Source organism: Pleuronectes platessa, chromosome 5, assembly GCF_947347685.1.
Source record: "Pleuronectes platessa chromosome 5, fPlePla1.1, whole genome shotgun sequence".
In the NCBI taxonomy this organism is placed as follows: domain Eukaryota; kingdom Metazoa; phylum Chordata; class Actinopteri; order Pleuronectiformes; family Pleuronectidae; genus Pleuronectes; species Pleuronectes platessa.
Genome location: NC_070630.1, coordinates 18,812,738 through 18,826,462, shown reverse-complemented (window position 1 = coordinate 18,826,462; position 13,725 = coordinate 18,812,738). Strand labels below are relative to the sequence as shown.

The 13,725-nt window shown below is 39.9% G+C and overlaps 2 protein-coding genes across 2 annotated transcripts; one reads left to right on the top strand and one right to left on the bottom strand.

Annotated features, from left to right (window-relative positions):
- Positions 1–2,186: 2,186 nt before the first annotated feature.
- Positions 2,187–3,610, bottom strand: crybb1l3 (crystallin, beta B1, like 3). Its single transcript, XM_053422716.1, has 5 exons — positions 3,545–3,610; positions 3,342–3,460; positions 3,121–3,253; positions 2,728–2,870; positions 2,187–2,355 (listed from the first exon to the last, which is right to left on the bottom strand). The coding sequence occupies exons 1-5, from the start codon at positions 3,608–3,610 to the stop codon at positions 2,187–2,189; spliced, it is 630 nt and encodes a 209-aa protein (XP_053278691.1).
- A 3,970-nt stretch (positions 3,611–7,580) lies between these two features.
- cryba1a (crystallin, beta A1a) lies at positions 7,581–12,211 on the top strand. The gene is made up of 6 exons (XM_053422715.1): positions 7,581–7,733; positions 8,200–8,261; positions 8,425–8,543; positions 10,379–10,520; positions 11,111–11,253; positions 12,064–12,211. Exons 2-6 carry the CDS (start codon positions 8,223–8,225, stop codon positions 12,209–12,211), a joined length of 591 nt encoding a protein of 196 aa, XP_053278690.1. The 5' UTR covers positions 7,581–7,733; positions 8,200–8,222.
- The last annotated feature ends 1,514 nt before the right edge of the window (positions 12,212–13,725 follow it).

Here is a 13,725-nt window from a genome sequence, read left to right as displayed (position 1 = left end):
CTCTCGGCGTCGTTCGCCGCAGGAGCCGATTTTACTTGCGTCGGGGCTTCTGGTGACGCGCAGGCTAATACTCTGCGCAGCAAACAGGCTCTGTGTGGCTACAAGAATAACTCATTCTCCGTGCCGCCTCCTCCTCCTCCTCCTCCCTCCCTCGATCCGGTAAAAGATAAAAATCAGCCCTTAGCTTTCCTCCTCCCTCCCTCGCCCAAGGCTCATCGGCTCTCTCAGAAGCTATTTAATCCAAATCCTGTGGCTTTAAACCGACCAGAGGTGCATGGCAGACAGGTCTGCGCGCCTCGTCATCTGCACACACACACACACACACACACACACACACACACACACACACACACACACACACACACACACACACACACACACACACACACACACACACACACACACACACACACACACACATTCAGTGTCTTTCCATACTCACACACAGAGATGCAACCGCTACAAACACATGTAGGAAAACAAACAGGTACACTGATATTAACCTCAGGTAAAGTGAATAAACTGTTCTCCTCATTAGCAGAGGATTATGGGTAATGTAGTTGGGTCAGAATTTACTCGTTACTCAATGCTACCAACTTTATAGGAGTGTCCTCTAGATGGGAAAAATTTAGAAGAGATCCCCATGTACAGAAATAAATAGATGTCAGCTTCACTTTGCTCTCTAAACCTCAGTTTAATAAAATATCCTGGGCCTTGAATTTTGTCCATGTTGCATGCTTTTTATTTACAGTCTATGGTTGCATGTCTCAACATGTAAGCTATCATCACGTGGTCTGTTATTTTTAAAACAGATTTAATGTTAATCAGTTTTTGGCCACTAAGGGCAGTAGAACAACCTGCTAATCAACCTTTGGATATTAAGTTGTTATGAAAAACCCGTTACCCACAGTGAACAAACTATTATTTTGGGGTGACATTTTTCACTTCCTGATGGATGGAAACCAACATTTACTGTTCTTCATTGCTTTATTTTGGTCTCCACCAGCTCCTGATGGATCCCGACCTAGCTCCACCTGCTAAATACTTCACTATATTCACCAGCTTCTTTTGTTGCCAACAGCGACACAAGAAATATCTGTACACCTTCATGTTCCCACAACCCTTTTAGTTAACTCCTAAGTAACGTTTCAGGCACAGGGCCCAAGACATTACCCAAATACCCAAATATGAATTAAAAGTAGGTCAACACACCTTATCGATCAGGATATGCTTGCTTTCATGTACTTTCTAAAAACAACTGCCTGACATGTCTGGCCACAACTTTTGACCTGAGCTAAACACCGTTATGTCCTTTTAGAGAATACAGAAAAAAGGAAATGAGACAACTGTCCAGGTATGATATTTTTATTTCATTTTTTCTAATGGAAAGTTGCTTTCCAGATGCCAGCATCCCTGAGAAAGTGTAAAATCCTCTGGACAGCCCCATCAATGAGCTGAAACAGGCCAGCCATAAGGATATTCACATCTGCAACACACAACCCTGCAAGGCCACCTTTCTGTTGTTTAATCACAGGCTGGCAAGTACCCTCCTCGAGTCACTGAGGTGAGGCTTGTGCTCTGTGGTGAGGAGATAGCGCCTCCTACTGCCTGGTAACCCTACTGCAGGGCATGCGCCGAGCTGAGAGCTGTTCATGGTTGAACTTTGTAAGGTGTGATATGATCTGTTTGTCCCTTAACTCTCTAAAGTCTGTGGATCTCACGAGCAGGAGATGATGAACAGGCTTATTGGCATCATTTCAGCATTAACTGAGGCAAATAAATAAAAATAAAATCAAAGGTTTGTAGGTGTGGTTGCGAATAGCCTTGAAACAAACTAATAAAACACAAACTATGACCTTAAATCTACTCATCCCCTTTATTCCCCCGTTCATAAATAGGCAGAATAATATAATCTTAATGAGGTCTGTAGACAGAGAGCATTGCTACTGATTTTACCAGTGTGACAGTTACTATGGAGGTCTGTGACAATCAGAACATTATCCCGAACAGAATCATTCTCGATGGCACATACTCCCAAATCCTACCAGTAAAAGCAATAACAATATTCAAAAGCCATTAACTTGTACTAGCTAAGCGGCTCTTGAAGAATCTCCAAGGGATGGTTAGCAGCGTGGCGAGCCAGACCCCTTGCTATTCCCTTCGCCCACAGTCTGTTGGATCCCTCTTTATGCGGTCATCTCGAAGCAGCCCCTGCGATGTGTCTGCATGTCCCTCACCCTGCGGATGGATTGGATCTGGGGTTGGTGGGCCCCCCACTCATTCCAGTGCTTGTAAGGTCCCATTTCGTACACGTACTGGTAGCCACGGTAGCCAGGGTACTGGTAGCCCACCCAGCTGTGTGGGGAAGAAGAGAGAAGTCGATGTAAACCACAAGACTATAATTATGTTGACCCAAATGTAACCATGGAAGTTATGTTTTCCCCCCTGTCTCTTTGTCTGTTTGTTTGTAAGCAAGATCACACAAAACCAACAGAATAAAGTTCCATAAAACTTGACATTTTGAGTGTGGGAAGTTTGGTGCAGCTTAGAAGTTAAATTTGTATAATCTTTGACTCACCTTTTTCTACTGCTAATCTTCATAGTTAACGTTATACACGTTCAAATGATCTCGGTTATGTCACCTTAATGAAATTAAACTTTAAAATACGTGTCTATCACTTTAAATTTCTCTCCTAAACTAAAGAGAGGAGAGAAGATGTGACTTACGTTCCACCAGTGACCTGAATGCTGGCAACACGGTCCTGGAAGCCGTAGGACCACAGGCTGGGAATATCCTCGTCACACACCTCCATCTTACGACCCTCGAAGTTTGTGCTTTCATACAGGCAAATCTTATGGTCCTGGGGGTCCTGAGAAAAACACACATTACTTTGTCACCATTTAAAATACAGACACCTTGGATGTTGTTGTTGATGTTTAGGGTTAGGGTTAGGGTTAGGACCAATAAATAAAAATGTCCCTAAAGCCATTAAAAACCCTGTCCTCCATACCAATAAAAGATGGACGGGAGGATAGATGGATGTGAGGTGCAGAAATAGACAGGAAAATGCAGCACAAATATGTATATACATCAAATCCTGCAGATCGAACTCTACTCACCATGCGGACGGGCCTGACTGACATAAAGCGGTCACACCTGTGGCTGTTGGACCAGGTGTCCCAGCGAGGGTACTCTCCCTTCTCCAGGATGAACATCTCCCCGGTCAAGTTCTGCTGCTCATAACCCACCCAGCTGGAAAGATAGGTATTTTACTTTTAATCTCATGAGAAAAACAAATACAAAGTTGTCACTTATGTGGATGGAAAGTTTGGTGGCTTACGGTCCATTCTCCACCCTGATGGAGCCAATCTTCTCAAGACCCTTCTCAGCCAGGTTACGACACTCTGCGGACAGGTCAATCTTACGACCCTGGAAGTTCTCGTGTTCATAGAGGTACATCTGAGTAATAAAAACAAGCAAAATGCTTTTATTTCTGCAGTCTTAATTAGTCTTTGTAGTTCTTGGAATCTTTAATATTGTTACCTTTGAACTGCGCAGCCCGATGGTAGAGTGGCTGCCAATGCTGCCTTGAGCACCTGAGTGAGACATGATCAGTTCTGGAGAAAACAGAGGCAAAAAAGTCAGAGGTCAGTTTATGTACTACAACACAGTACATGTGGCATTTAAAAGACCATATTTGTGAGCACAAGGATTCCTCTTGTTTCTAAGAGTCACTGGAAAGCTGCGTCTTTTACTCAAGTCAACATTTAAATTCAATCATCAACATCAGAGCTGCCTGAAGGCCCTCAGAAAATCTCATGGAGTGATGAATAACTTCATATTTAAATGTTATGAATGTCAATATGAAGATATTCATGACTCTAACATAGCCTGAGAGCTTTGTATTTTGCAGGTGTTCAAATGTTCACATGAATTTACAGCTACATAGACATTAATGGAACAAGATGAAAGTAGTACTTGCTTACAAACAGAATGCTCAACGTAAAAAATAAAGGACAAGAATTCAAATAGCAAAAGAAAAAAGAAAAGGATAGAAATAAATAGAAAAATTTCTAAAATGAGGATTATATAATGAAGTCCTGAGAGAATATGTGTATTAACAGGAAACTAATCAGAAAGTAATAAAAAAACTAATTCAAAAGTATGTGCTAAATCATAAAAACAGGCAAAAATATAAATAAATAGACAAATAAATAAAGAGATCAAATTAAACTGAAATTCAATAATATCAACATAAGGAAGGCTTTAAAGATCTGAGTTTCACTGTCCTCTCTAAAGATTTTAGTCGATTTCACCTTTGACCACACCCATCGTCAGTGATGGTGTAACCACACCCGACTGTGATGTCACAATGTACTGACACGCCCTGGACTACACGTTTACGAATCAGAACACACGAGATTTTCAAGGGTTTACGATTAAATCATTTTGTAAATAGCCCATTTCAACGTTTTTTCTCCTTGATGCACCAAATATAAATCTTGAGGATTTCTTTTTTTCCACAGAATAAAATGTGAAAATGAAAATGAAGAAAAGTAAAAATCCTTTAGTATATGCAAGCATTGGTAGCAAAATGTTGACTGTATATCCAGTCAAAGTAAAAATTCCCAGTATAAACTCTGACATCGTGTCCTTTAAATTAGAGCAGGAATACTCAACCTTTTAACAAATAAACATCCATCCATCCATCTCTGGATCTCTTGCATTAATTCTACATCGGGACATGAGAGCAGCTCTAGAACTTAAAAATCACACCCTACTGCATTATACATCATCTCAGTTCAAAGTCAAGTTTCAAGAGGAATTAATCCTCGTCTGGTTCTATTAGTCCAAAGTCTGTGTTTACAGTAAAACCAAAATTTCCCTAAAAACAGTGATTTTGTCAGTTCTGAAAGAGTTAAAAGACCTGAGAGTGGAGACTTACACTTACAACAGCAGGTTGAAATGGACCGAGCGTTGGAGAAAGTGATTGACGCACGCGTTGTGAGGGAGGTAATATATATATATATTCACGTCCAGGCCAAGTCTAGTGAGGCAGGATTCTGGCTCCTCATTGGCTGCGAGCTGTTTAGAGCATGGTACAGGGGTTAGAGGTCGCGCTGCTTCTCTGTGAACGAGTTTAGCTGACTCTGCTTTGTTTTGTTGTCCAACACCATTGTGGGGGACAGAGGGACAGTCACTGCCATCAGCAGAAAGTTTGCTTGGCTTTACACTACACCACTCTCACCTCTCTCACACACATGCACACACACAAAGTTGCCACCGCTCTCACCGTCTGTTCCTAACTTTATTTATTAATTGTTTATGTGTTTTCTCCCTCTTCTATTTTCATTTGTTCTGCAGTTTCTCTGTGATCTCTGTTTTTTTCTTCACCTCCATATTCTCTCCGTTTCTCTTGATCCTTGCTGCCGCTGCTCCAAGCCTTTGAGCCACTGAGTGTATGTAATGTGCTGACTGCAGGAACGACACCCATCTCTCTATTGTTTGGAGGAAGCGAGTGCTGGACACTCTTTTGCTCATTACAGGCTGTATCCACACATACACATGTCACATGTACATGCACAGTGACATGCATACATAGTAAAACATGGTTTTCGGAATAATTGTGACCAAAGGGCCACAGATTCCTCTGTAAGCAAAGCAAAACATTCAGATTTGCCTGCATGACTGTTTGCTTTGTGCTCTAATGATTGATTTTCCATGTTGGGTATAGTGAAATTTGTGTTATTATATTTTCAAATGTTTGCAGACAAATATTACTAGATGATTTCTCTCAAATGGAACTTCAGATGCAGCTCTCACATGAAAGTCTGTGGGCAAATGATCACAGGATGAACTTTTAAAATGAATTATTAGAGCATAGAACAAGAACCCAGAGGAAATGTCATATTTTGTTTTTCCAAGAACAAAGAAAATAGCCAATGTCTCTTCTTATTCTAATCATTTACCCACTAAGGAAGTATAGAATAATTGTCAAAAAGACAATTTCACTGTAACTGATCAAACCATTTTTGATACATTTTGTGGTTCATACAGTCCTGGGGTATTTGTGTTAAAAACAAGAGCAGCGGGACATTTAAGTAGGTCATTGTTTTTTGTCGCAAGGAATTTGAGATTTCCTTATCTTTGCAAAACAAACTACATTTCCAGTGACAACATTAGTATTTGTGTAGTATTGCTGGTCTACAGCGAATATAATGTAGCCTACAAAATATCAAAATCGCCCCTCTCATCATCTCTCTGATTGAACTGAAATGTCAGTTTGCTCATACATGTTTAAAACTACAGCTACAGATCTTTGTCTTTAGCCATCATGTTTTTACACATGTTCTTTGTTGAGCTTCAATAAACTTTTAGCACATTTGCTCAGGCTTAGAAAGGAACTGATAGTTTTGAAAATTGAAGTTGGCTGATTCAAAACAGGGAAGGGCACTGACCGTCGGAATCTGCAGAAATTCTAGCACCCTAGTACACACTTCCCTTATCTGAAGCCTTTTTTGCATTCATTTATCTAAAGTTTTGTATAGATAATGTGATAATTATCTATATTTATGAGCTGTGTACACTAGTTTTGTACAATCTCCAAGAATTGTATCCATAAATAGTAGTCAAATTTTTCACACTATCGAGTAATTCATAAGTCATTTTAGTTTTAGTTATATAGGAGATAAACCTTAATTTTAGGAAAATAATACAAAATTATAAAAACAATATATGTGTATGTGATTTATATGTAGCTGTGCCATATTTGCAAATAATGAGTTGTTTAAATATTAAATAATGTTGTTGTTTATATAAAGTTTTGTTAAAGTTGATATTAGTCTACAAAAGTCAACAGTTTAGAAGATAAGTAAAACTTTCTATAAAATACAAGTTGAATGCACTTTCACAATACTTTTGCCCAAGGACTCTTTTAATCACAGTTATGTTATTTCAATGGAAAAGAAAGCATCACTTTATGTTAGTTTTACTGTTTAATGATGAGTCATAGAATAGGCAGGTACTTAGGTCATTCATCACTAGCTAAATGTTTAGGTGTGCGTGTTTCTTTGTGTTCACTGAATGTCCCTTTGCATGTCCATCTGCATGACAGTGTGTGTGTGTATGACTGAGCATGTGTGACAATAGGAGTCAGTGAAAAGGTGACAGGACCAGAGATGTGGGGTCAGTAGTGGTGGACATGAAATCGGAGACGGAACGTATGGCACATTGTGGGAAGAACTTTATGATACCACTTCTAAAATACAGGATTGTTGTGTAGACATTAGTCAAGGAAATTTTTGGATCCAAAGATCCTAAATGTTCTGTATGTCTCTTCCTTTTCTGTTTTCTTTTATTCACACTGAGTCACTGTTTTTTCTTTCACACTAAACCCAATGGCAAGAAAACCCACATGTGTGATGATCTGTTTCCTGCACCAGGCCATTACAGGACTTGGTCCTGCCCACTGGTCATGGCCCATTTGGAACATGTGCTTATCTGCACTGGGCACGGTGCCCTGAGTCCAGTACCACTGCTGCGAACTAAAGCCCAGCAGCTCAGCGATGAACAATGACTGGACCAGCAATGTGCTGACTCCTGCCCTGAACCACGGGCCTGCTGCTCCTCAGTACCAGCAGGTATAAATAGCTCCACTTACTCCGGGGCCAGGACATCGTTTTTGTGGAGCCCCCCTGTGCGCACTGAGCAGATATTCTTTGGGGGCGGTCAGGTAAGCTCTCCATCTCAATCCATTCATCATCCTGTTGACCATTGTCTCTATACGTTTGTGTGTCTTTTGTCATTGTTTATTCTGCTGAGCCACATACATGTATAGACTGAGGTCAGACATACTGACCGTGCACTAGGAGAACAAACATGCATTGTGCCTGCATCAATGGCTGGCTCCAACAAGTGTGAGCGTTTAGTCGGCCTCAAGAGAGCTTTCAAACAGATATACACATGCCACCGGTCATGTGTTCTGTTATATAGATTATAAAATGTGTGCTAAAGCTGTAACATCAGGTGGTACATCTATTTGTATAGGCATACACACAGATCTGGGAGAGAATCATACATGCTTGGCAATAAATGATAAATATAAGCTGAGATGCATTTTTTGTTTAGGAGGAGATGATAGGTTGTGTTTGAACTGTGTAATATTTGTATTTATCTTCTCATCGCTCTTTACTCTGAAGGTAAAGAAGCGCTGAGAAACAGTATGGCTCTCAATAATCCCCAACCACTGGGACCATGGAAGGTGAGTCCTGTCATGAATGACTGACAAAATCAAAGATTAACAAATGTAAATTTCACATCTGGCCTGATTGTGTCCATGATGATGTTTGCCTCTGTGCATACACCAGTGTGTGCGTTTGGCATGTGGAAGCTACATGAATGCATTTGTGTCCCCCTCCCACCAGATCACAGTTTATGACCAGGAGAACTTCCAGGGTAAGCGTCTGGAGTTTACTTCAGCGTGCCAGAACATCATGGAGTGTGGCGTGGACAACATCCGCTCGCTGAAGGTGGAATGTGGAGCGTGAGTCAATCAAAATGCTTGGCAGAAAATTTGGCAAATATACACTACCGTTCAAAAGTTTGGGGTCACCCAGACAATTTCGTGTTTTCCATGAAAACTCACACTTTTATTTATCAAATGAGTTGCAAAATGAATAGGAAATATAGTCAGGACATTGACAAGGTTAGAAATAATGATTTTTATTTGAAATATTAATTCTGTTCTTAAAACTTTGCTTTCGTCAAATAATGTTCAATTTGCAGTAATTACCGCATTGCAGACCTTTGGCATTCTAGCTGTTAATTTGTTGAGGTGATCTGTAGAAATTTCACCCCATGCTTCCTGAAGCCCCTCCCACAAGTTGGATTGGCTTGATGGGCACTTCTTGCGTACCATACGGTCAAGCTGCTCCCAAAACAGCTCAAGGGGGTTGAGATCTGGTGACTGCCCTGGCCACTCCATTACAGACAGCATGCCAGCTGCCTGCTTCTTCCGTAAATAGTTCTTGCATAATTTGGAGGTGTGCTTTGGGTCATTGTCCTGTTGTTGGAGGAAATTGGCTCTAATCAAGCGCTGTCCACAGGGTATGGCATGGCGTTGCAAAATGGAGTGATAGCCTTCCTTATTTAAAATCCCTTTTACCTTGTACAAATCTCCCACTTTACCAGCACCAAAGCAGCCACAGACCATCACATTACCTCCACCATGCTTGACAGGTGGCGTCATGCACTCTTCCAGCATCTTCTCACCTGTTCTGCGTCTCACAAATGTTCTGCTGTGTGATCCAAACACCTCAAACTGTCCATAACACTTTTTACCAATCATCCTCTGTCCAATGTCTGTGTTCTTTTGCCCATATCAATCTTTTCTATTTATTGGCCAGTCTCAGATATGGCTTTTTCTTTGCCACTCTGCCTAGAAGGCCAGCATCCCGGAGTCGCCTCTTCACTGTAGACGTTGACACTGGCGTTTTGCGGGTACCATTTAAAGAAGCTGCCAGTTGAGGACCTGTGAGGCGTCTGTTTCTCAAACTAGAGTCTCTAATATACTTGTCATCTTGCTGAGTTGTGCACCAGGGCCTCCCACTTCTCCTTCTACTCTGGTTAGAGCCTGTTTGTGCTGTTCTCTGAAGGGAGTAGAACACACTGTTGTAGGAAATTTCTGTTTCTTCGCAATTTCTCACATGGAATAGCCTTCATTTCTAAGAACAAGAATAGACTGGCGAGTTTCACATGAGAGTTCTCATTTTCTGGTCATTTTGAGAGTATAATTGAACCAACAAATGTTATGCTCCAGATACTCAAATAGCTCAAAGGAAGGCCAGTTTTATAGCTTCTCTCACCAGCTAAACAGTTATCACCTGTGCTAACATAATTGCACAAGGGTTTTCAAGGGTTTTCTAATCATCCATTAGTCTTTGATTAGCAAACACAATGTACCATTAGAAAACTGGAGTGATAGTTGCTGGAAATGGGCCTCTATACACCTATACCATAACCACATATTTCATTAAAAAACAGACTTTTCCACCTAGAATAGTAATTTACCACATTAACAATGTAAACAGTGTATTTCTGATTAATTTAATGTTATCTTCATTGAAAGAAACAGTGCTTTTCTTTGAAAAATAAGGAAATTTCTAAGTGATCCCAAACTTTTGAACGGTAGTTTACCTCTCAGTGATGTTTGAAAAAATTCAGCACATGCACTACCTACTGTGTGGGTGTTAAGATATCATATAGGAACACCCACTCAATATCTGATAATTTGTATATTTTTATTATAAATTTCCCAATGATCCAATGATGATGTCCAAATGTCATTTTATATACTATTTGTCTGCTTGCCTGGGACAGCTGGGCAGGATATGAGCACTCCAGTTTCTGTGGACAGCAGTTTGTGTTGGAGAGAGGAGAATATCCTCACTGGGAGTCTTGGAGCGGCAGCAACGCCTACCACATTGAGAGGATGATGTCCTTCCGCCCCATCTGCTCTGCTGTGAGTGTCCGTCTCAATTCAACAGCTTCTGTTTTCCTCCATCTCACTTTTGTCGGACTTGTGACTTGTCAAATCCCACTTGAGTTAAAAGGTTCTTTATTTGATGGATCAAACTGACTCATTCGGGATGAGAGCCCTGGTTTCTAAAGAGTGACGAATGCTTTTCACAGCTGTATTGCAGTGTTATCTTATGAACTATTCCACACCCAAATTAAGATTATAGTTAATATACAATATTTTGGTGTAAAATCTTTGTTAGAACTTTCTGATGATTTTTATTTTTAAGATGATTAACACAGAAACATAATAACAGGTAAAAATCAAATGATCCTAACCCTCTGGAGAAAGGCTTTAAAAGTATTTGTAGCATCAACTGAACCATAATTTGATCCTCATTGGGGATCTATGATATATTGGCGTTCACTGTCCGATTATCAGAAACACTTTTCCACAACAAAAGGGTTGAGTTTAAGATCACACGCAGCACCATCATTGCTGTCTCACTCCAGCTACCTTCCACAAAACAAACACAGTGTAACCATTGCAGTTTTTTTCTGTGAATAACTCTGACTAACTCTATCTTTACATAGCACCACAAGGAATCCAAGATTGTGCTGTTTGAGAAGGAGAACTTCATGGGACGCCAGTGGGAGGTGAACGATGACTACCCGTCTCTGCAGGCCATGGGCTGGGGCAACAACGAGATTGGATCCATGCAAGTTCAGAGTGGCGCGTAAGTCTAAACCTCTGTATACGGATCCCACCCCCACAGGGTTCTGAAACGTGAATACTGATTTAGATGAACAGAATGGTAAATCCAGCCCACTTCATCCATATGGCTTTGTAATGGAAAGCTTGGTTTATATTGTTTATGCACATACTTTATATATTTGAGGACGCTCATTGACATTCCCTGGCCCCTTACCCTAACATTAACCATTACATCTGAATGCATATCCTCAACCATTACCTTAACATTGAACTTATTATAACCTGAACGTTACAGCTGAATCTTAATCCTCAAACTGCCCAATGAATATGTAAATGCACATAAAATATCTTTATTTAATAAATAAATTACAAAAATTGTGATTATTTATGTTTCAGAAACATTATCTTCTGGTTCGTCTTTAAAATTACACAGCTATATGCCATATTTTGTTTCAGCCTATTAATTTCACACATGAAATGCTCATATCTTGTCATGAGACTTACAATGATACTTGGGTTTTTCCCTGTGGGATTTATGTATCCTATATATATATCCTACCATGTGCTATAAGATAACATTGTTTAATCTAAGATTTAGCATTTGGTTTGATAACATTGATAAGGGCAGTTTTTTGATAATAATTTATATCAAAAAGCTGTAAAGATATGTTTAGTTCCAATATATCCATATAAAATAACTGGTCCAACCTCAGTTTGTCTTGAGTGAGATACTTTTCATCAAAGTGGATTTCAAATCATGTATGCGACAGCTCCCTCACTGTGTAAATCACACGTTTATCACAAATCTCCTCCTTCCTCTCTCCTCCTCCAGCTGGGTGTGCTACCAGTTTCCAGGTTACCGTGGTTACCAGTACATCATGGAGTGCGATCGTCATGGCGGCGAGTACAAACATTACAGAGAGTGGGGCTCCCATGCTCAGTCCTTCCAGGTGCAGTCGGTGCGTCGAATCCAGCAATGAGACCTGCTGCCTCCTCCTCCCCCGAAACTGCTCGCTCTTTACCTCCTCCACCACCTCTTCCTCGTTCTCTTCCTCCCTTCACCCAGTCATTCCAGCACTTTCTGGTGCTTTACCATCAAGATGTTAACAGCACTTTTGTTTTGTTCTGTTGCCAAATGAAAATGATAACAAAAGAATTAAGAAAGCCACCAAAGAGAAGTTCCTAACTGATGCCCCTCTGAGGAGTGAAGACGTGGGAATTAAAGCCCTTGTGGCGGCAGCAGGGTGGTGATGTCACTCAGATGACAGAGATGAGTAAACATGGAGCAACCAGTGATCCATAAAGAAAGAATTGGCAACTTGAAATAAACAGAAATGCAATACTCTGCTGCTAAACTCCATGATGCTAAGTTGTGATTTATTTCCTTATTTGTAGCTTTTGTGAAGTTTTATGTTTAAATACATTCACACTAGGCCTCTACAATTTGTTGCTACTATTTACAGTCAAGATGTTCGCATAATATGATGTTTTTTATGAAGTGTTAGCATTTGCTTCATACCTTAAACATAAAAAGAGCTCCACAAGTGCTTTTGAATCCTTATATCATATAATGTACATTTCCACACACAAAATGAATGCGCACACCTACAGCAATGTAGTTGGTTAAAATGTAGTTAGTTACTGGTTAATTATTAGAAGTCAAGCACAGCAGTTATCTTGTGAGAATATGTCATCTGATACCATTGTGACAGAGAATAAACACTTAAATACTTTATCGACCTTTAATGTAATTGTCAAAATGCAAACAACTTAGATGTATTGTAGTTCCTCCACCCGTTCACACAATAAAAACCATTATGGAGCTGGGCATTCTTTATAATATCTAACAGCATAACATAACAATAAGGAAACGAAATACGGAAATTCACTCAGGCACTTATGGTTAAATCTGAGTAAGCAATGGGCCATTAGTGAGCTTAATCAGTAACTACTTCATTATTCTTTAAACAGAACAAATTAAACACCACAAGGGAGACTTTAGTTTACTTTAATCTCTTTCTTTTAGTCTCTGGGGTGACTCAATGCTAAGTGCCGAATTATTGAGTGTATGGAGCAAGAAAAACTTGCTTGTACAAGTACAGGGGATATATTAGTAGGTTGTGATGGATATTAAAATGTAAGGCCGAAGAGTGAGAGGAAAAGGTTAAAAAAGAAGCTTCAAACAATAAGAGACACTACCCAGGCCTGAGGCTTGTTTCTTTGCTTTATTTGATTTATTCTCATCCCTCCTAATGCAACAGGGGGAAAAGATTTGCCCTGAGCCTACAGAAAAAGCAATGAAAATAATACAATTAATTACAATTAGAAACCGACAAAATAAGTGTTTACTATGATGTTGAATTTTGAAATTGTAATACTATTAATCTTTCAATAGTGGCAAATTATTGTTTATCTTGTTCTGCAAAGAAACAACAGAAAGTTTGAGATTTAAAATGATTAATATAAGTTAACTGTTCGGATTAGTGGCTGAGAT

Coding starts and splice junctions, on each gene's coding strand:
- crybb1l3 (XM_053422716.1), bottom strand. CDS start 3,610: ATGTCTCACTCAGGTGCTCAAGGCAGCATTGGCAGCCACTCTACCATC. Junction 3,254..3,341: donor ATCAGGGTGGAGAATGGACC/GTAAGCCACCAA, acceptor CTATCTTTCCAG/CTGGGTGGGTTATGAGCAGC. Junction 2,871..3,120: donor CAGTCAGGCCCGTCCGCATG/GTGAGTAGAGTT, acceptor TGTTTTTCTCAG/GACCCCCAGGACCATAAGAT.
- cryba1a (XM_053422715.1), top strand. CDS start 8,223: ATGGCTCTCAATAATCCCCAACCACTGGGACCATGGAAG. Junction 10,521..11,110: donor TCCGCCCCATCTGCTCTGCT/GTGAGTGTCCGT, acceptor ATCTTTACATAG/CACCACAAGGAATCCAAGAT. Junction 11,254..12,063: donor ATGCAAGTTCAGAGTGGCGC/GTAAGTCTAAAC, acceptor CTCCTCCTCCAG/CTGGGTGTGCTACCAGTTTC.